We start from the raw sequence: 23,086 nt of genomic DNA on the forward strand, positions 1-23,086 counted from the left end.
AAAAAGAGCAAACCTTCTTTATTCCAAGAGGCAGGTGACGAATCACATTCGCTGCTCTCGCCAGCATCAGAATTCTCTAAACACTGCTTTAGTCTCTTTGTTAGGACATTTTTTTTCTGAATAAGCTCCTGTTGCCTTTCCAGAAGTTCTTGAATTTGAATGTCTACCACATGTAGCTCACTGGTTATAGAATCCAGTTCCTCACTTAGAGCTACGAGGGAGGAAAAAAGATATAATGACCAGACAGAGTTAATCACAACTTTAGGTTTCCTTATTATTGATTTTTACATATTCCTCACCATCAAAATTATATACTTACCGTAGTATAGCAGAGTGGTTAAGAGCATGTGTTTTGGAGCCACACAGACCCGAGTTAAATCTTAGGTCTTCCTCTTACTGGCTGAGTGACCTCAGGCTAAGTACCTTATACTTAACTGAGCCTCAATTTCCCTATCTGTAAAATGGGGATAATATTAATACCTAGCTTTCATAGAACTGCTATAACAAATTAAATGAGATAGCATATTGAAAGTTCTTAACACAGTACCTGGCACACAGTTAAGCATTTCATCAATAATAATTTTTTTTATTATGTTGTAGGGCAGTGGTCCAACCATCTCCTAAATCATTTCAGTAAAGTGACCAGACTTTGAAGCAAGAGGAAATTATTTAAAAGTCATACCCTAACTACTTAGCTATCATTTTACAAAAACATTCATATTTGGGTTCATACTGTGACATTGCAAGGAGTCGGTGATTATAACTACAATGATGTAACAGTAAAGAGAGAAATCAAGCATGCTACTGCAATTGGCATTACAAGGCCAGCATGCTAACTTATAAAGAAGCCTTAACTTATGACTCTAATCAGTCCAAATATTAAAGTCAAAGTGAGATTTCTTTTGATATCACATCACTGGAAGCTAGAAAAATTTTATAGATTGGTGTTTTCTAAAACATCTGCCTGCATTAATCAGTGTCCAGTTTTTGTTTTGTTTTTTTTGTTTGTTTTTTTTCTTGGCCATGCTGCATGGCTCGTGGGATCTTAGTTCCCTGACTGGGGATTGAACCCTGGCCCTCGGCAGTGAAAGCACAGAGTCCTAACCACCGGACCGCCAGGGAATTCCCAGTCAGTGTCCAGTCTTAATGCCTTTTCATGAGATGAAATCTTACAGTTATGATTTAAAATAGGATGCTCCGGTGGCTTTGTATTCTACCAACTGCCTGCATGATTCTTGGTTAGGGCTGGCCACCAAGGAAATCTGTAGGAATGAAACAGCAGCCAGGTTTACAGTCAGGAGGCTGGCATAAGGTCAGGTGTTGCTGCAGCTCACTCCCGTTGTCGCTGATCCGCTGGCTCACCTTGCTGACAGGGGGCAGAAGCAGGGGCAGGTTTACCCACAGCTTCTTCAGCTTCTTTGAATCCTTGGCTGGGTTCAAATGCAACTTTCTGCAGCAAGTGCACCAGCTCTTCTGCAGGGCACCAGCGTCCTGGAGGTCAGAGCCTTGGGGACAGTGACACATCACATGAGTCCCAATGACACACAGGTTCCACTTGGTCCTAATGCGTTTCAGCTCTTCCTTATCCTCCCACATGCCACATCCATCCTCCTGACCCTGCTGCTGGCTCTTGTGACTTCCAGACCAGCAACGGACTTCTTCACCAGTTCCCATGATCATGTAGAGACTAATCCCTGGCATAAATCCCTTATATCACTCATAATGATTCAGCTTCTCTGATGGAACCTGACCAATGTCAAATGTTGTCCCAGAGGAACAGAACCTTAATGGGTTCTCTGAATCGCTTCTGGGCCACCTGGAATTGAGTCTCTGATCTGATTAGATTTAAGGGTATTAATGACCCCTCTTTGCAGTAGTAGAAGCGATAATGGTATTCCACAGCATGCAGTAGACAAAGTTAAATTATCATCTATAGATACCAGTAATTAAGTACCTAGAGAAGGCAATGCTCTGGGTGACCAAGTGTTTGCTGTCACAGAACATTTTTGTAAGAATAATGGGGTCGGTTGGTTGCTTGTGAGTATGCTGGAGCACTTGATGAGAGAAACGCAGGGTGTCCATAAAGGGACCTCAAAGTTTCTATGACTGTCCTAAACAAAACCCTTATCTCCAGAGATTACTGAAAACAAACAAGTTTAAATTCTGCAGGTGGCTGAATTATGATACAAACTGAATTCCCAACCTCGCAGGGACTCTTCTGTTAAAGTTAGGACATTGATTTGGAAGGAGTGAGACCCTGAAATCGGGATGGGAACATATGGGCAGATTCCAATGAAGCAGGGGACCTTGAGCCACTAATTCTGCCAAGTCTTTTTTGCCCCCCCTCCCCTTTCTGAAACAGCCTCCTCCTGCCTGTTACGGTCTTTCCTGAGGTAGATGCCCTGCAAGAGCACGTTAATCACTCGAAGGATCCGCCCCCACCACCTTCCAGTGCTACAAGACCCACGAGGCCCCAGAGGATGAGATATAAAAATGTGAACTGTGAGAAAACATGACACACACCAAAAGAGTTGCATTTGCCAATATCCATCACCAGAAACTAGAGCGTATACGTGGGAACAGGTCCTAAGGCTACTAAATCAAGGTGGACAGCATACAATATTGAATGAAGCCAAATTTACTGGTGTGGACTCAATAAGAAATTCTGGATTTAGGGACTTCCCTGTTGGTGCAGTGGTTAAGAATCCGCCTTCCAATGCAGAAGACACGGGTTCGAGACCTGGTCCGGGAAGATCCCACAGGCCACAGAGCAACTAAGCCCATGCTACACAACTACAGAGCCTGTGCTCTAGAGCCCGCAAGCCACAACTACTGAGCCCGTGTGCCACAATTACTGAAGCCCGCACGCCTAGAGCTAGAAGCCACAGCAATGAGAAGCCCGCGTACCACAATGAAGAGTAGACCCTGCTCGCCACAACTAGAGAAAGCCCAGGCAGCAATGAAGACCCAACGCAGCCAAAAATAAATAAATAGATTTATTTTTTAAAAAGACAGGACACAGTCCAACAACAAAATTTAAAAAAAAAAAAAGAAAGAAATTAATTCTAGATTTAGTGTGCTAAATATAGTGGCCAGGAGTGGCTCTAATAATTTACTTAGCTAGTCCCAAAGATGAATATCAGAAAGTTGGGAGGGCTGGAGTGGCTGTTCTCTGTAAGCCAGGAATGACCATGGGAAGTACTGCCTTTGAACTAGACTACCTGAATCAACGAGAATGATGGATTCTAAGACATGGGGGCTAAATGCTGGGAATTCAGTTCACGACCAGAGGAAACGTAGATGTGGCTGCCATACCCGGCAATAGAGTAGAACAGTCTGACCCACAGAGATCTTCGGCAGTAGCTAGCTGATCGTGATGTCTGAAATGGAAACAGACGACTTGATCTGTACAGGCAGAATACAAAGGCCTGATTCTGGTAAACACAAGCCTGATTTGAATCACCGCAACGGAGACATAGTCCTTCAACCAGTTCCCAGAAATGGCCAGTTTATAGACCTAGAGTCCCTTGTATAAAGTGGAAGTTGGGGCCCTTTGAAAAAGGACTCTCCTACACAGCTAAAAATTTATGTGGTAAATCTTTCCACTATCCTTCTCCAGAGAAACTTATCAAGGTAATTGTGTACTGGGAAAAGGAAAATAACTTCTCAGAAATTATCAGACTTCAACCCTAAACTGATAATTCCTGGAGAACTAAAATGCCACGGAGATCCACCAGTCAGAGTAGGGACTGGACAAGCAAAGCCGATGATCAATGCAGTTTTGCTTGGGTGCATCATGCAGTGGGTGAGGAGGTCCTCCAACCTACTCTGTGGTTACTTCCCCAGTTCCAGCAGGCATAATTAGAACAGGTATATTCAGCAACTGGCTGAGTTCACATGTAGGTCTCCTGACCCAAGAGTAAGGACTATTATGGTAGGAAAGACCAAGTGGAAGGCAGATAAGTGTGCTTACCTATCCAAACAGTGAATAGTGCTCTTCCCACTGCCACTAGTGAAATGTTTGCTTCCCATCCCTGAAACTTTGGACTCTGCTGGTCTAGAGGTCTCAGTTAGCGAGGAAGAACTCTTCTACCAGGAGGAAAAGCAACGGTTCCATTTAACTGGAGTTGACTACCACTTGGCCAGTTTGCATTCCTCACGACAGGAAATCAACAGGCAAAGAAGGGGGTTACTGGACTGGCTGGGGGGAGTGATCCTGACCATTCAAGGGAACTGTATTGCTATGACACTGCAGAGGAAAGAAGTGTGTCTGGAATGGAGGGGATCCTCTAGGCTGTCTTTTGGTATTCCCATGTCCTCTGATTAGAGTTAATGGAAAACTACAAAAACTCATTACAAGCAAACCGCTAAGGCATATCCCACCAGGCAAGGCCCCATGACCAGGTGAGGTGCTTGCTGAGAACAAAAGGATATGGAATGAGAAGTTGAAAAGGCAGTTATAAAATAATAGCTATGACCACACGATCAGGTGAGAACCAAGAACTGCAATAGCTATAAGCATTTCTCCCTTATTTTGACATTCCTATATAAGCCAAATTTGGGTTTTTCTTGTTGCTGGTTGGTTGGTTGGTCAGTTGATGGATGGGTGGATGGCTTGATTGATGTTCCTGCTCGCGTTCCCCTAAATTCTAAAATAAAAAGTGTTAATAGTCTCTAACCTCGTATCTCAGGATTTAAGTTAGAAGATTATCAAGAAGGATGTGATTCAGCAAGAAGAGGAATGAGCGTCACGCAAAGATGAAGAAAAAGAACTCCTGTCCTCTTCGGAGGAGAGGATCAGTGTATATTTGGTTGGACCAGGGACAGCTGTATCATGTTGGGGAGCCAGAGATTTAGAAGGTGGAAGTGAAGCCGTCGCCATATCTTCCATATTTAAGAAGGTCAGTGCAAGGTCAGGCCTGGTGACCTCACTGGCATGGGGCAGCAACTGGGTCCATGATTCCAGCTGCTGCTAGATATCCTTAGGGAGATAGCAGGGCCTGCAGCTCCTCTAGATCCTGTTGGTTCTCCTCCCTTGGCTTCTCTGAACACTCAGCCAGGTCATATGCAACTCCACGGGGAAGGACGTGAGCATTTTGACAGGTCCTGCATCACCTACACTGGAGGCTCTGAGGCAATAAGAGACTGATCTAGGTTCCGGTAAGATTCATCTTCGTGGGGAGCAGTTTGTTTGGGCATTCCCCACTGCATATGCATCTTCTCTTCCTAACTGCTGGCTCCTCCAACTTTGGGCCCAGCTCCAGACACGCAGGCAACAGACAGAAAGAAAGAGCTTAACCACTTCCCATATTCACACCAAGTAGAATCCCTACAGTTAGTCCCTTCTATCTCTCATAGTGGCTCTGCTTCCTGATCAAATCCTACGTAACAGAGATGTTAATGTCAAACTACGCTACAAAGTCAGCATCATCGTACCTTAGATAAAGTCCTGATTGACTAAGAGTATAAGAAAATAGAGCTAGTTGTAATAAATCAGGGTCTTTTAATGTTTTTGTTCAAAATTATGTCACCTCTATTGCCAGCATGGACAACACATGACTTGTATTATTGGAGATGAGATTGAAAAGTGAAAGATTTCAATAATCCGTAACAAAGAGGGCTTATTACTATAATATATCTCAAGAGCACATAGTATTGAGCAGGAATCACACTCCAGAGTTCCTAAGCTTACAGCTGATGCAAGGGAGGTATCAGTCTTCAGAAACAGCACATTTTCTAGCAATATCCCATACTGAAATGAACAACGAAAGGAAAGGGATTTGCCACGAGGGAAGCCGTCAAATCCAAATCAATAAACTGCCTGAAGGCAACTTCAGAGGCATTTCAAATATAGTTCGACAAGTGGGTAGAACAATAGAAGAGGTGGGTTATTTGAAAGGGGCACAATATTGTAAAGGCAATGATTCAAAGTAAGCATCTCCTCTTAAATAAAATTTATTTATGTCATTACTCAGTTATTTTACAAGCATGGCCTACTGAGAAAGCTTAAAGTCTTGTTAAGTAGAATAACTCATTTATGCATTCCAAAAATAACTATACCCAACTGAGGCAAGGTTCCGTAACATCTCTGAAACCCTCACCTTTGTCTCTTAGTAAAGAACATTTGGATTAGCATTTAATATAACTTAAATTGTTACTATTTATTATTAACCCTTAAGCTGTGAGAATGAGTCATGAGACAAAGCCAAAATCTATGTCACTATTTTTTTCATATTTATATTTAAATAAATTGTAGTTTTTAGGGGTGGATGGGAGGATGCCATACTTAGGGAAACCATTTCTTTAAAGTTTGAAAAGAACCTAATCTTTTTACCCCACTGTTAGTGCTAGTATGTAGCAAAGGCCATATTCACTATATCCTACAAAGGACAGGAAAATACCATAGAATAAGTTCCTCACTCCTGCCATCCACTTCTTTACTGAATAGTCAGCAAGACCTCACTAATAAGCACAACAGAATCTAGCCAAGTTTATAAAAACAAGCAATGGATGGAAATATACCAAAATACCAAGAGTAGCTGCCTGGAAAAGGTCAAATGGAAGTTTTTCTTTTATACTTTAAAAACGTTTCAAATAGCTCCACTTACAGGAACTTATCTTAAGGAAATAATCAGAGACGGACACAAAGCTTTTGATTCAAAGATGTTCAATGCAACCTTTTTTACATTTTAAAAATGGAGACAGACTGAAAGTTCAACACCAACACCAAAAGTGTTAATTGTTTAATGTCACTTCAAAACAATAAAATACAGAACAGTATTAAAAATAGAATATTTACAACATAGAATTTACTTAACAATATGTCTATACTCTATATCTACATTATGTTTTTAAAAATCACATTACCAAACATTATGTACAAAACATTAAAAATTTTGTTGAAAAACAATACATCTAAATGTTACAGTATTAACCTGACTAGTGAGATTATAAATGATTTATATTGTCTACTTGATAAGTTCCCAAATGCTATCAAGAAACATATCATTCCTTGGAACTCTTTATGTATTGTTTTTTGGGAACGTAAAATGGGATCGTCACGATGGAAAACAGTACAGTAGTTCCTAAAATAATTAAACATAGAAACACCATGTTAACCAGCAATTCCACTTGTAGGTATATACCCCCAAAACTGGAAGCAGGGGCTCAAATGGATACTTGTACACAATGTTTGTACCAGCATTATTCACAAAAGCCAAAAAGTGAAATAACCCAATGTCCACTGACAGACAAATGGATAAAGAGAAGGTGGTATATACATACAATGGACTATGATTCAGCCTTAAAAAGATACATGTTACAAAACAGATGAACCTCAAAGACATGCTTAAGTGAAATAAGCCAGACACAAAAGGACAAATATTGTATGATTCCACTTAAATTAGGTACCTAGAATGGTCAAATTCACAGAGACAGAAAGCAGAATAGTGTTACCAGGGGCTGCAGGGAAGGGAGGACTGGGTTTAACTGGTACCGAGTTTCAGTTTGGAGGGATGAAAAAGTTCTGGAGGTGGATAATGGTGATGACTGCACAACAGTGCAAATGCACGTAATGCCATGCACGTAATGCCACTGAACTGTATGCTTACAAGCAGTTAAAATGGTAAATTTCATTAAGTACATTTTCCCACAATGAAAAAAAATCTGAAAAAACATCACTTCTATAATCAAAATTTTTAAAACAAGTATTTTTAAAATTTATTTTTTATTAATTTCTATTAAGACTTTTTTAGAGCAGTTTAAGGTTCACAGCAAAATTGAGGGGAAGGTACAGAGAAAAACATGCAATTAGAAAGAGAAGAGAATGAACTACAAAATGTAATCATCTCCACTAACCTGAAACGGATGCCATTCTAAAGTTGAATTGGAGAGCCAAGTTTCTTTCTAAAAGTGAAAGAAAAATCAGAGCAACAACTTTTTAAAAACAGTACTGTTGATGATGCTCAATGATAATGTCATTACTAAGCACAAAAAAATGTTAGAAAGTAAACTATATACTGCAGTGACCTTTCAATAAGGACTACATGCTTCTTCCCACTCTACATTTTTATGGAAAATTCTCTAGATTTCAGAGAAGTGTCCAAAGTCACATAAACATATAATAACAAGTATGACGTCAAGAACACTGAACAAATATCCACCAGACACAAAGCGATGTCACAAAAAAAGAGCAAAGCTTTGAGGTTAAACAGCTTTACCACTAAATTACTGTGTGATCTTAGCAAACCTAAACAACTTGTTCGTCTCAGCCCCTTTCCCTGTCTCTAAAATTGGGATGGTGTAGGCTATTTTACAAATAACAAGTTGGATAGATTCAAATATCCCAGATGAAGCAAAATCCATCAACATAATATTCAAATTAATAATTTAACATTTTACTGAATATGTGCTTTAAAGGGTTACAATTTAGACTCAATCTTAAAAGAGGAATTGGTATTCTACAGAGGGGTGAGATTTCAGAGGGAGAGAACATGAAAAGGTCAGAAGTGGGGAAAAAGCCTGGTTTGTATTAAGGAACTCAAAATATTTCTGAATGACTAAAACTTAAGAGTACACACGAGCAAGTGGAAGGAGGTCAGGTTGGAGGGTAGGAACTTTATTTAGATTGTCCATAATCTCCAGGAACACCTCCCCCAACTCTGATATGGAAAACCAATATTTTCCAAAACTAACTTAGAATGTTCTCCAAAGCTTCAGCATCACCCTACCCTTACTCAAACTGCTGACCTTATGCCCTTCCTCATGTAGAATTCTGTAGTCACCACTAGGCTGGAAAAATAAGTAGGGTCTTCTTTACCTTGCTAAGAAGTTTGGAAGGGCCACACCACTAAAAGATACTGAAGAAGGGGAGTAAACCAAGGACTTCTAATTCTTGATCGATATGAATATGTCTTCACCATTTTGTGGAAATATAATTCTCCTTCTCTAGACTGTAAGGTTCTCCAGGGGGGTAGGGATTGAGTCCCTTCACATCTGTATCCACATAGCCTAGCACAGTGCCTTGCATATAGTGCAGGCTCAGGTTTGCTGAGATTGAAAGCAGAGGGTTTTTCTATACTTATGAAACGATGTAATCTACAACCATTTTGCCCCACTATTTTAAACGACTCCTTTGATTATACTGTTAAAAAACTGCTCATAAACTCCTTTCCCAAAGGATGTGATTTAATAGCAAAAGCTATCTGAACATAAAATATGTTCAAAAATTAATGAGCTATCTATAGCATGTGTGTCAGAAGTATACCTAGGCACTGCTAAAATCCAAAACAAACGGAGACCAGTCTTGAAAATTTCCTGGGCAGACAAAACCAGCACAGACATACAAACAAAACTTAATTTAGCTTATTTTGAAAGACTAACTTGACCTGGGGCATTTTTTTGTTTCTGCCTCTGGAAATCAGAAGCAAAACTCCAACTGTTTCCCAAGGTTGCTAGGAGGTAACCACTAATCAATTCCCTATCCTTTAAGAAAATGTTAATATTATAACCAATCAGTGTGAAGAATAAACAGTCCTTACTAAACAAGCTGCTTTATAACAATATAGCCCTGAGCCTAATTCCGTGTTTCGATTTGAGTGCTCCCGGTTGGCAAACTGTCTTTTTGGTGTGTACACATGAACTTTTACTAATTACTACTTCCATGATTCAGTGGTTTTACTTGCTATATCTTAACTTTTGCAAGCATCCTCAGGAAATATTTTACAGGGTCTCAGGCAGTCATGCATGCTTGACACCAAGTACCAGGGGCTAAATCACACACACACATCCTCCAACTCCTCGCCCCCTGCGTTTAGACGCAACAGCAATTTAATAATACCCTCCCTTACCCTTAGTCGTTCCCAGTGGCGTTTCCCAGTAAACAGTGGTTGCAAATAAACAGGCTGTGGTACCCAAGCCTCCTGCACGGAAAAGGCTGGTGATAAAAAAAGACCGGTCGGCAGTGGAACGGGCCCCTAAAGGACCGAGTTCCATTAGAGCTGAGCGATGATAGAGAGTTCCATTAGAAGGGCGAGGGCCCCTGTTTCTCCCCAATGTATTGGTGGAAGGAAATGAGCCGGCCTCCCCATCAGCCAGGAAAAGGAATATTAGCTGTTTCAAAGCGGTAACGGGAGTTACCCCAGAACGTCTCCCCAGGGGGTTAAGGGACATCCTCCCCTCCTCGGTCTCCGACCCCAAAACGCCCCTGCCTCAGGTCCGCTACTCACCGCTTTCAGACGCGCTCCAACGAAAACTTCCCGCCACCAGGCTTTCCTTTCTTTCCAGCCAGGAGCATCCACCCTTCCGGGTCGGTCCTTTCAACCAATTGCAAGTAATACCCTTCTCTTATTGGTCGAGGGGTGTGGCCACCATGTGCGTCACTGAACAAAGCCACAGGTGATTGGTTGATGTTGGGAGCAGGCTTAGCCAATGGGGAACGGCTTTGAATTGGGGTGTGGGCGGCTGCGTGTTTCCGGAAGACGTGGCGGCTTTCGCCTGGGTTGTTTCCCGGCTTCGTTCTCTCGACTTTGCTTCACACCCTGGCCGCTCCGAGGTGCTATCGACGCCGCCCTCACCCCTGCAGCCATGATCTCCTTAACGGACACACAGAGTAAGTACCTGCTCCGAGGCCCCGCCTCGAGCCCCGGACACCCCTTCCTTGGGCTGGGTCTCGCCTGCCCGCCCCTCCGCCCTCCCGGGTCAATGAATGAAGCTCCGGAATGGGGGCGGCGGCCTGCGAGACAGAGCTAGGGCTGTGGGCGTCTGGAGGGCTGCCTGGAGGAAACAAGGGCTAGACTCGCGGTGGTGGACCTGGCCTGGGGGGAGAGTCGGGGTCTGGGGAGACGCCCTAGCTGGGGAGGGGGAGCTTTCGCCGAGCGTCTGTCTCGCACCGGGGTAGCGCAGCTCTCACTCCCGGGGAGATGGGCGCTTTGTTCCCGCGGGTGGCCACGAGAGAAAGTTTGATGCGCTGTGCCCGCAGCCCACTCTTGGGGACATTTCTGCACGTGACATGCTTGGGGTCCTCTACAAGTTACTGCTGGTTGTTTGGGAGGCCGAGTTTTAAATATCATCTATGATAGGCTGTTTTTGAAAATGTGCTTACGCTTAAATATTTTGAATATTTGCCTTTTGCCACTACTGGAAGCAACCTTTTAAAAGTCCCTTGAAACAACTTCACTTTTCTACCGGCTACTGTCTCCCCAATAGTAAACTCTGTGTTCAGTTAAACGATTTCTTTCGTTAATATTGTATATTGTGCTTTGGTGGCATGTTTTATTATTTTAGCATCTTTCTGCCTGCCACAGAGTTCTCCAGGCCTATCTTATCTCTAAGATTAACATTGCTGTCTGTTTTCTTTTTCTATCAATATAAAATTTCCACTTTTCTATCCCTTTTTGTCAATCTTAATAATTTTGTATTTACATTTCTTCCAGTGCTTCCTATCTTTTGATGGTCGTGATAGACTTTTTATCTCACTTTGTTTTATATGCCACGCCTTTGTTTTTCTTTTTTTAAATAACTTACTTGAATTTTAAAGATTTTAAGAACTAAACAGTCTGTTGAAATAAAAATAGAACTTCCTTTAAAAATGCCCTGTTTTAAAGTGGAGTCGTAAGGTTTGGATTCAAGTCATGGCTAACTTGAACTTCACCGAGCTAATAACTCCTGCACGCACTGCCACCCCAGTCAGGCTCCTTCCCTTCCTCAAATTGGACTGGGTCTGTACCTTGGATGCCCATTTTGGTCTGCCTATTCTGATCAGAGAAAATATAAGTATAGTCCTTTTTTGTTTGGGGTTTTTGTTTGTTTTTTGTGGGATGTTTTGGTTTACTGTTATAATAAAAGTAGCCATTGTATATAATTGTATAAAAGCATCTTATTTCAGTTTACCGTGGGCTTTTATATAAATTGTTATCCTTAATTCTTATAAGAGCCCTGTAGAGCAAAGAGGAGTATGTCTCTTATAAATTAAAGGAGGCTCAGAAGAAATTCAGTGTATAATCATGAGGAAAGTGACAGAAACAAGACTTGATCCCAAGTCTGCTGGCTCAAAAACCTTTGTTCTTTTCACGGTACCCTACTAGCATCTAAGAAGACTTGCTATAAAGCTTATTTGAAATCTACCTTAGAATGATGAAATTGTTCCATAGCAAAAAGAGTTTCAACAGTAGATATTTATCCTTTAGAATTGTGCATTGATTGTGTTTTGAGAGACTGTGTAGAATATTCAGAACCTATTTTCTTTATGATGCAGTGCTCTGTTGCTCTCAGTTGAAACCCAGAATTTAGCAGAATTGTATACATAAATTGCTAGGATTTATTTCTAATACTACTAATTACTCAGAGGAAGTACTTAATCTCTACATAGTTTTCCTATCTAACTTTCCTATCTTAGTCTGTGATTATTACATAGGTAAATATATGAACTGCTTATCCTGTGTGTAGAGATTCTTTTCTACTGAAGTCTTATAGGGACAAGTGCCTGATTTACATCCTTCCAAAAACCAAAACAAGGGGGTTGGGTTAGAATGTGGGCAGAATAAGAAGCATTCTCCTCACTTCATTAAATTGATGAGGAGGATGAAATTATACTCTTTGCTGCGCATTTGCCAAGCGTTTTAGATAAGACAGTGGATCAGAACACAAAATGATTAGTGAACCAAAAGCTCTTTGGATTTCAAATGGTGTTTGTGTGTGTGTTTAACTGTAGGAATCAGCCATCATTCAAGTGACTTGCCAAAATTATTCTGGGATCCTGATTCTGGAAGAGAAGTACCAGACCAAGTACTGATCATAGTAAATAGCAATTCATAATTGTTTTAAGGAATTCTATATTAGCACCCTCTACCTCACCCCACCCCCCAAAAACCCCACAAGATTTATTGAGGGGGCTGGAGTGGGGCAGTTCCTCTGCTGCCTCTAAATCTTTACTTCATTATGTCACATTGCCTGAAATTCTACCATGGTGTTCAATTGAGTTCTTTATTGTGATATTTTTACTTTTTGAAAGGAATGGGCATAGTAAGAAAGACAATGCTGCCTTAAAATGTCTTAAGACAATGCTGCCTTAAAATGTCTTAAATAAGATATCAGAATGCTAACAGTGATTGTCATTGGATTAAGAACAGCTCTCCTTATCAAATTTCTACAATAAGCTTTTGATTTTAGATACATTTGTTTTATTAGACTGCTTTTATCAGATTATGCTTTAAAAACACGCATGTGTGCACGTGTGTGTGTGTGTGCGTGCGTGCACGAGCGGGAATGAAGGTTTGATAGTGCACAGAGGAAGATGTTTATTTTACTGTGTATGATTCTGGTGGTGAGAGAGCAGCTCCAAGTAGGGCTTTAATAACCAGAGGGCTTGTGAATACATAGGCATAGGCAAGAATGGAATTCTGGAGGGGAGAAAATAACACAGCGAGGTCAGTTTGAGACTTTTGACCCATTCAGATCAGGGACTGTTGGGCAATAACATGCTAGTGTCCGTTTGGGCAAAAATGTTATAGGCAACCCTCTCTTTCTGTACGACACTGGATAAAGTAGTGGGAATGTTTTGGTTTCCCCTGTTATAGTTGTAAGATGTGGAGCCTAAAGACTGGATTTGAATTCTAGACGGACTCCACACCACACCCCCGTCCCTCCCTGCACCTGTCCCCCTCCACACGCACACTTGCTGATTCTGTGATCAAGGGTGAATTATTAATCTGAGTCTTCAGTTGCCCACATGAAACATGGGGCTGGTGCTACTTTTTAACACCCCAGTTTTGCTAAAGGAATTATGACATATTTGTATAAACATCTCATTAAATGTAAAACCATGTACAGACATTGTCCTTTTCCACTGCAGTCAATTTCATACTGACATCTCCTTAGTTATATTAGTAACAAACTAATTATATTAAACCTAAAGATGCTTCTCCCAGAAGTCCAGCCTACTCCAGTGCCCTTGAATTTCATTTAATCAAACATATTTAACCTGGCCAAAAAAAATCTCTAGAATAATGTAATGATGCCTACCTTGCAGTAGTATGGGGAGGATTAAGTTCTGTAAGATACGTAAAGCACCTCGTAATGGGCAATTCATGGAAAATTCTCAATACATAGTAGGCATATTGCCATATAGTTTCCTTTCTGGTGAACAAACATCTCAAAATGTGTACATAATCATTAGGACAATTTGTGAAAAGATAGAAATGAGTTGTATTTAAATAACTCAGCTGCCAGTGACTAAATCCTAACTACTAAATAGTTATTTAATGGAATTGTCCTTGCTGTTTTGTCCATATTTTCCTGTAGGAAATTATGTCCGACACCTGAACAGTTATTTGGTTAAATTCTCCTAAAGCATTTAAGCATGAAGGTATGAACCTCCAATTTTCATAAGAATTTGTGTCCGTGGAATACACTTACCAGTGTATTTATGGACAGGTACCCGAATTCTTTTAGACTAACTTTCGGAGAACAAGGCAGCTGGAATGGGAGGCAAGAGTTAACTGTAAATTGAGGTGAAGGATGTCGAAAAAGGCATAGGATGTAAATTTTCAACTCATCATAACATATTACATGGCTTAAATTTTTAAGTAGCTGTGACTTAGATTTTAGCTCTCTGGAGCCGAGGCAAAAAAGTTAAGTAACAGATCAGAAATCACTATTGTGTATTTAAAATTGTGTTTCCCAAAATGTGGCAGTTTCGGTCTGATTTATTATTTTATGCAGATAGTGCTGCTAGGTAAAATAAGGATTGGTGACTGTTTCCTGAAATCAAAACTGAAATGATCAAGGAACTAATTTCGTGGATTGTGCTTTGTAACGTTAACAGAATAGTACAACTGTAATCTTAGAAAGTTAAGACTCTTCAGACATAAAGATAAGTCTAGGGAGTGTAAAGGCAATAAAATATTAGTTTTGTATAAAGAGTAACCATAGACGTAAAAGCTTATACTTTGTCCATCACTCTATACTCAGTACCTAGAACAGTTGCTGGCATTTAGGAGTTGATCAACAATTCTTTGTTTTTGAATGAAAAAGTAAAAACCCAGAATATTAATATTAGGTAAAACAATGTTCTTTGAAATGTTAGAGAGGTTATTTTAGGACTCTTAGACTAAATATGTGAATGGATGCATAGTTGAGAGAGACTTGTAGAAGATAAATCCATAATAAGCCATGAAGAAGTTAAAAGTCTGAAAATTAACTTTGGAGGAGACGGCTTCTTGACTCAAAATGTCTCCTGTTGTCATTGTGAGAAGCAGTCTGTGCTGACCTCCCATAGCATTTCCAGTGGGTTAAGGAAGGAATTCGTTTTCAGAAGGGAAAGAAGGAACTGCAGATATTGTGCATTCAAATACTAGTCATGGAATATGAAAGGAGAAGAGGAGACAAAAGTGAACCCACATACTTATGTCTGATGCCAGAAGGGCTCTTGGCAGGGAAAAAATAATAAAACCAAAGGTTTAGATTCCTGATTTGTCTTTCTCTATTATGAATATGTTTGTGAGAAATGCTCTCTCTCATATAAGGATTAGAAATTCCCATTCATATTTTAAATTTTGGGAGTAATTTTCTGTTGTTAATTTAATTTGTTCTGGATCTTAACGAATGTCGTTATGTCAACCAGCAATGTTGGGGTCCTATTTCCTTATATCAGTCAAAAGAAAAACTGAAAATTTTTTCTTGCTTAGTTTATGAGGATCTTAATGTAACTTTACTTTTGCTGTACCCTTAACCATATAACTTATATTGCAGAAATTGGAATGGGATTAACAGGATTTGGAGTGTTTTTCCTGTTCTTTGGAATGATTCTCTTTTTTGACAAAGCACTACTGGCTATTGGAAATGTGAGTTTTTCAATATCTATTTTAACTAAATTCATAAGGAAGTTTTAACTACTAATGAATTATTGCCTGCTATGAAATCGGGGGGAAATAATTCACTGTTGCTCATGTGAAGACTCCTGTTACATCCTCTGATTTCATCAGGGGTGGAACCTGTCAGCTTTCTGTTTAAATAAAAGATAAATGCTTAATGAAGTTTTCTAATTCCATAACTGCTCTGTTAAGTGTTTGCTATGTGATTTACAATAGATTAAATCAAGACTGCCTCAAATAGTTCAAAATAGATGACTTGATAGCCCCATGTCTTGGTAAATTTGTTAATGTTTTGACTTTACACATCTGAGATTTAACATTTGCTTAAATAGCATAAAATGAACAGATTTTTAAAAACCACTTAAACCTTTAAAAAATATATCTATATTAATAATTGACCTGCTAAGAAAAGTGTGTATATTGTTTATTTGGAATGTGTACTCTGTTGTCCATGTGTGAAGGCTGTGCAAGAGTTCTAGAAATAAATAATAACCCTTCTAAGAGGGCAATAAACTCACTGAATAACGATAAAATATTTTTGAAGTGTATGTTAACATTGGGCTTTTAATTGGACATTGGAAAATATAAAGGGTAACAATTGTTCAAAATTAATGTTTTAATAAACAATAATATAAACAGCATTGGTATCTCAGAATGTGAAGCTTAACCATTAGGCTTAATAAATACTTTTGTGAAATATTTTTCGCTGAAGAATGGTTATGAAGAAAGGCAAGTATTTGGGAATAAAACCTGGGAAAACGCAGGCTTTTAGTCAATCACCATCTCTTGTCCATTGTCTGAAAACATACAAACTATAAGTATATTTGACAATGCATGGCTGTATTTCATTTCTGCTGCTCCCAGATTTCCGGAATTAATAAAACTAGGATCTTCTTGCTGGCTTTGCGTGGTTTCTTCTACTACCAACTGGGCCATGTCAGGTTTTCTCCCATCCATAGGAACTCCTATCACCCCTGATCAAGTTTTCAGAACCAGGAGTACCTTCGGTTGACATATTTACGGGCACCTTCCCTCTCTTGCCTTGCCGCTCATCTGCTTGACTAAGCCATCGCCATCTAGCTAAAGCTGGGGAAACCACTACAGAAGCAGATGCTGCTGGGTGACACCTAATCTTTCTTTGTTTCTCTTTTCTTCATCTAATCAAGATAGAAGAGGACTGAACAGAGTGGGATACAACTACAGCTTTAACGTGGTTCTGCCTCTTGGTGTGCATTGTAGTTTTCTCTGGCCAGTTGCTCACATTAAAAGCCACATGACTTTTTTTTATCATATTTAGCTTTGACCTTACCCCTTCAAACACATGCAGTGCATTTAACTGCTTTTTCTGTGTTACGTTTTCCTCCTCTTCTAGGTTTTGTTTGTGGCTGGCTTGGCTTTTGTAATTGGTTTAGAAAGAACATTCAGATTCTTCTTCCAAAAACATAAAATGAAAGCTACAGGATTTTTCCTGGGTGGTGTATTTGTAGTCCTGATTGGTTGGCCTTTGATAGGCATGATTTTCGAAATTTATGGATTCTTTCTCTTGTTCAGGTAAGGCAACCATTTTATTTTATTGTTTCTCTTTAGGTAAACCATAATGTCATATAATTATTACAGAAACCCAGATGTGTTTATCAGATGCAGATGATTGCTTATGTCAGGGTATAAATTATTTTATAAAGTATTTTCAATGCAATAAGATTTATTTTGTTGGCATTTTACGGCACTCTGTTTATGTTTGGTATTTTCATCAACCAGACAGTGATAGATAGATAGATAGATAGATAGATAGATAGATAGATAGATAGATAGATAGATCGATCGATCCAGCATTTTAATATGTAGACCTGATGCTGTACAGTTACTGTCACTTGATGACACTTTCTTTAATGCATGTAGATATTAGAAAATTTTGGACCAAATACATTATGGGAGGTTTTGATCAGTTAATATTTTACAAATGCCACTTACCCAGTAAATAATAGTATGCAGTGTGAGAAAATACTTTCAAGTAAGTTGGTTTAATTATTTATTCAAGAAAGGTGTATCATTTGTCTTCTATCTGCCAAGCACCATATTGCCCACAGGAAACACACATTATTAAGTGCCAAATCTGCTTTAGAGAATCTCTCATTTCTAATATGGGAAATAGACTGTAAAGGTACCAGTAGGATGTAATAGTAATGCCATTATAGATGTTTATATCTATATAAACAGAATGTTATGAGCACAACTAAGGAAGGGATCAAATCCAGGGAGAGGTAAGGAATAACTGAATTTTGAAGTCTCTTAAAACATTCAAAACTTTAACAGGATCCTTTCTTTTTACATGGCTAACTGTTCATTTTGGTAATAGAGAATGTGTTCATTCTAAGAACTTTCTTCGCCTCTCCCAGGGGCTTCTTTCCTGTGGTTGTTGGATTTATTAGAAGAGTGCCAGTCCTTGGATCACTCTTGAATTTACCTGGAATTAGATCAGTAAGTAATCATATATTTAACAATATGTTTTTTAAACCATTAAAATAAATGTTATCTGGGGAGAGGGACAGCTTGGGAGTTTGGGGTTAGCAGATGCAAACTATTATATATAGAATGAGTAAACAACAATGTCCTACTGTATAGCACAGGGAATTATATTCAATATCAGGTGATAAACCATAATGAAAAAGAATATAAAAAAGAATGTGTATGTGTGTGTGTATACACACACACATATAACTGAATAACTTTGCTGTATAGCAGAAATTAATACAACATTGTAAATCAACTATACTTCAATAATTTTTAAAAGTTTTTTAAATAAAATAAAAATTTTAAAGATAAATGCTGTCTGATGCTCTTTGTAGAAATTTGAGGAATTGATACATGATTGATAAGTTTTTTATTATGATATGAGTGGTTGCATCGCATAGATCGTGGTTACCATGAATACCAGAGAAAATAATCATTGCTAAACCTATAGAACCTGAAATTTGGTTTCACTGTATCCATTTTTAATGTTGTTCTCTCTTTTTTCATGTAACTTGGATTGATATGCTATGCTGCCTTTCTCTTTGAGAGTTCAAGGCACTTTTCAATTAACTTTTATATGATCTCTAATTTTAGAAGCGATAATATAAAAGGACACCATTATTTCTTACAAATGTTTTCTCTCTTAGACTGTATCACCAAATGGAGTGCTTTAAGACAATTAAATAAAGCACTGTGATACTGGGAGTCAGATGATAAAATTCCGTTCCTAGCTCTGTCCACGGTTAGAACAGTCTTGTCAAATCTGTTTCTCCAGGGCGGGCAGTCAACTTCTTAAAGTTGTTTGCAGGCTTTTGTAGATGCTTCTAGAGAGGTAGTTCATAGCATTTATTGAATTCTCAAAGAGCTAAAGGTTGGCTTACCCACTAAAAATAGGTACCACTATAAGCCTAATCTCATTTCCATCCTCAAATCAGAACCTTGCAGCCCAGATAACCTAGACATTTTTTGAAGTTACCTTTGGAGAGACAATGTTGTGCTTTCTCTCCACCTAAATTTACTGTAAAATTCTAATGAATCCATGAGTGCTTTGAGAGCAACTTTTAGTTTCAGTGTGCCAATTGATCTATTTGCGATTATATAAAATGCTAGAACCTAGGCTTGTAGGGGTATATCCTGATTCATTTGCATTAATCCCCAAACTCATACAGTAGTCAATGTTGTTTATACCTAGAATGTCTTTTGAATGTACTAAAACTACTAGTTATAGAGCTGTAATCATTAATCATGTCCTTAATTTAAGGATTCTTCAGTATTTGCATAAATGGACATCCAATATTATAAATTGTGTTTCCTATTATTATTACTTCATTATAATAAATGCTTAAGTAAAAATGTGAATAATGAAATGAAAGAAAGGGTTAGATGATTGCTAGATTTTGGTAGTGTTATACAGTCACTTGGGTTATGTAACTTTTAATATCTTCACTAATTACTGTTTCAACATCTGTTTGCATCACCATCTGGAATGCTGAAGAAAGCCCAGTTGCTTTATATTTGGGGTGGAGTAACCAAAGTAAATAACCACTTACATTAATGTGTGTTAAAACTTATGTTCCATAATTATCGATTTATGCTTGCATCATTAAGTCTCTTTTTAATGTCATTGCCACTTTCAGTCTGAAGTCCAGAATACACATTTAAAGTATTTTTAGTCAGTAGCTGTTGTTAATTATTGAACTTAATGGAGCTAAATCTGTTTGTTCAAAGACTACATAGGCCCAGAAGAGATCCACAATAATGGTCAGTTGAAATACCTTATTGGGTTCATTAATGCATGAATGGCTGACATTTCAGCTTTTTATTTTTTTACTTTTTTTGTTGAGCTAGCAGCGTTAGCTTCATCTTATCCAATTTTTTATTAATTGCATTGTGTTTCTTGTATTGCACCCTTAAAGTCATATGTGTAACATGTCATGCAGAAACAACTTATAGAAAAAAAATTTTTTTTATATACATTTATGTGTCAGAAGATGGTGGTGAGTAGTACTGGATTAATCGTTGTCAGTCATACCTTAAATTTCCACAAATCTTATAAAGCTGGGTTTTTTAATCAACATTTGAAGTGTTGATGTAATATTTTATAGTGCCCTAGGCTTTCATTTAATTATCTGTTTTTCTTCTTGCAGTTTGTAGATAAAGTCGGAGAAAGCAACAATATGGTATAACAACAAGTGAATTGAAGACTCATTTAAAATATTGTATTATTTATAAAATCCTTTGAAGAATATTCAGCACAAAATTAAATTACATGAAATAGCTTGTAATGTTCCTTACAGAAGTTTAAAACGTATAGCCTACAGAGTAGCAACAGCAGTTAACAAAGAAGCAGTGAAAACAGACTTCTAACCAAGTCATCTAAGAAGTCAGCAAGCAAACCGAAGGAAATGAAATCTATGTTACAATGCATATTGAAACTCTTGAAGGGGATTTTTACTGTTTTTCCACAATGTGTGAAACACAGCCATCCTTAGAGAACTGTAGTGCCTGTTTCTTTTCTTTTTATTTTGAAGATGCAAGCACACCCATAGGCATTTGCTTTTTAGAACTGTAATGTCCTCTGCAGCAGCGAAAATATTTCCAGTTGCACTGTGTCTCTGAAAGTGGTGCATGAGTTAGATTGGATTATGTCATCGTGATATATTAAAACCAGGAAAACCCAGTGTTGATGTATGAATCACTTTTTTTCTTTTTCTTTTTTTTTTTTTTGGTAAACGTATGGTTAAAATAAAACTTTTGTGGTTCTTCTGAATCTGAATATTTTAAAGCCAGATGAAAATCTGAACTAGATATTCTTTGTTGGAATATGCAAAGGTCATTCTTTACTAGCTTGTAGTTTCTAAGTTATAGCTGACTCAGCACTTTTTCTTTCAGGAACACATTCTGGAAGTCCTCATACTTCTTGGGACTCTCACGTGAGCATCTGTATCTTTCATGACATGTAAGCATTTAACAAAAAAAGCATTCTTGGTGATGTAGGAGTCTGTTACCTAGCTCATTTCATTGAATAGTTTGTTATTTAAGATACTACATGATGCAGCCCAAATGGATATTTCCATGTTGTGATCCAGTTTTTCTTTTTCTTTTATTTTTTACAATTTAGCAGTGATTTATTATTTTGCTTTTCATAAAATTACTACTGGTAATATTTACTTTAAGATGTACCATGTTAAAAGGTTAAACTTACAGCTGTTTTTTAAGGGCTATTTACATAAGCCAAGTTTTCCCTTCTTTTCAGCTTTTTTCATAACAAAAATCAATATGCATAATGTGTGTTTCATATGATCACTCTTCATTTGAGTTCATGGAGAGAATATCTGAGTTCACATACTAAATTATTTTACTGTAATTAAACTGGCTATAGTTCTGAAAAACATGACACTACAAAAATGATGTGTTGTCTTTTCTACTGTTGCTGCTTGACAGGCAGTAGGAAACAGTAGTTGTTTCTTCATTAGTAGTTTTCCAAGGTGGCACCCTTTTGATAGATGTAGGAAGACATTTCAAGAGTCATAGTACTATTTGTTTTACCACTAATGATTATACTATTTACTCTTTTTTTAACAATTGCAAAGCTTTTTAATGTATAAAATCATAATTGAAATTTGTGATTTTTATTGACAAATGTGTCTACAAAATATATTACAGCCTATGTTATTTTTAGTTAAATATCTTGATGCACAGAGAAGTTCCAACCTTGCTCATCTAAAGAAGGAAGGACTTGGTAGATAGTCTAATGGTTCAGCCTTGTGGATTACTGTCTTTTTGGTACTGGCATTTGACTTATAATCTGTGAAAACAGATGACATTGACAAAATGAGACTCCTACCTCAATAGTTCATGGAATAATAAGAAACCTAGTGTTGTGTCTAATGTTCTTCAAAAAAGTAATATCCTTACTTGGAGAGTGTCAAATATATACATATTTTGGGGATTGACTTATACAAGTTGCCCTGTAGGACTCTGTTATACATATTTTTGACTGACCCGTATTATTTACAGTGGCTAGATAATTCTACCTTTTTAAAGCAAGAACAGTATCTGTTAATGTATGGAACATCTGTATTATTTAGCTCCTTTGTAGACATGAATTTCTATCAAAATATTCTTTGCACTGTAACAGAGATCTCTTTTTCAGCAATCTTATTTCAGAAAGCATTATTAGACATGTGTAAAGGATGTGATAATCTCCCAGTCCTTAGTAAGAGTCAGAGGCTTGGAGCAGTTTTCAGCTTTAAATGAGTCCACAGTTTATCTCAGATGTGAGTTTGGGACTGCTTGGCAGCATTGTATGTTTCTTATTCAGAACCATTGATGAGGCTCTACTTTTAAACATACTTGTCTTCTGACAGAAAGGACTGTACATCATATTGTTTCTTCCTTTCCAAAATTAGCCTTCTGTCTTTGTGACAAAAAACATTCTCTGATTATTGCTATAAAGACGGAGGAGAAGGTCTAATACTACTTAGCCTTAAGTGTTTCTGGCATTGTTCAAATGTATTTTCTGTAAACAGAAACCTATTTGGAATGTTTTCCTTTTCCCCTTATAAATTGTAATTCCTGGAATACTGCTGCTTTTAAAAGTCTCACAGATTATATGATCTAACAGTTGAATATTGTAAATACACTTGTCTTACTTCTCAATAAAAGGGTACTTTTCTATTAACTGGTGGTTGTCTCAACTTGGG

At 38.1% G+C, this 23,086-nt stretch overlaps 2 protein-coding genes across 2 annotated transcripts in view; one reads left to right on the forward strand and one right to left on the reverse strand.

The window, feature by feature from the left end:
• RECQL (RecQ like helicase) overlaps nucleotides 1–10,338 on the reverse strand; it is a 33,380-nt gene extending 23,042 nt beyond the window's left edge. Inside the window, exons 1-3 of the mRNA XM_067695864.1 lie at nucleotides 10,227–10,338; nucleotides 7,858–7,905; nucleotides 14–211 (exon numbers count right to left, since the gene is read on the reverse strand). Of these exons, the coding sequence (XP_067551965.1) occupies nucleotides 14–211; nucleotides 7,858–7,873 (214 nt within the window). The 5' untranslated portion in view covers nucleotides 7,874–7,905; nucleotides 10,227–10,338. The remainder of the gene's footprint in view (nucleotides 1–13; nucleotides 212–7,857; nucleotides 7,906–10,226) is intronic.
• Nucleotides 10,339–10,440: 102 nt separating this feature from the next.
• GOLT1B (golgi transport 1B) lies at nucleotides 10,441–23,064 on the forward strand. Its single transcript, XM_067695868.1, has 5 exons — nucleotides 10,441–10,609; nucleotides 15,748–15,839; nucleotides 17,242–17,420; nucleotides 18,266–18,347; nucleotides 20,528–23,064. Exons 1-5 carry the CDS (start codon nucleotides 10,585–10,587, stop codon nucleotides 20,564–20,566), a joined length of 417 nt encoding a protein of 138 aa, XP_067551969.1. The 5' UTR covers nucleotides 10,441–10,584; the 3' UTR covers nucleotides 20,567–23,064.
• Nucleotides 23,065–23,086: the final 22 nt, after the last annotated feature.

The sequence above is a fragment of the Pseudorca crassidens genome, chromosome 11, assembly GCF_039906515.1.
Source record: "Pseudorca crassidens isolate mPseCra1 chromosome 11, mPseCra1.hap1, whole genome shotgun sequence".
NCBI lineage: Eukaryota > Metazoa > Chordata > Mammalia > Artiodactyla > Delphinidae > Pseudorca > Pseudorca crassidens.

Coding starts and splice junctions, on each gene's coding strand:
- GOLT1B (XM_067695868.1), top strand. CDS start 10,585: ATGATCTCCTTAACGGACACACAGA. Junction 10,610..15,747: donor CTCCTTAACGGACACACAGA/GTAAGTACCTGC, acceptor CTTATATTGCAG/AAATTGGAATGGGATTAACA. Junction 15,840..17,241: donor CACTACTGGCTATTGGAAAT/GTGAGTTTTTCA, acceptor CTCCTCTTCTAG/GTTTTGTTTGTGGCTGGCTT.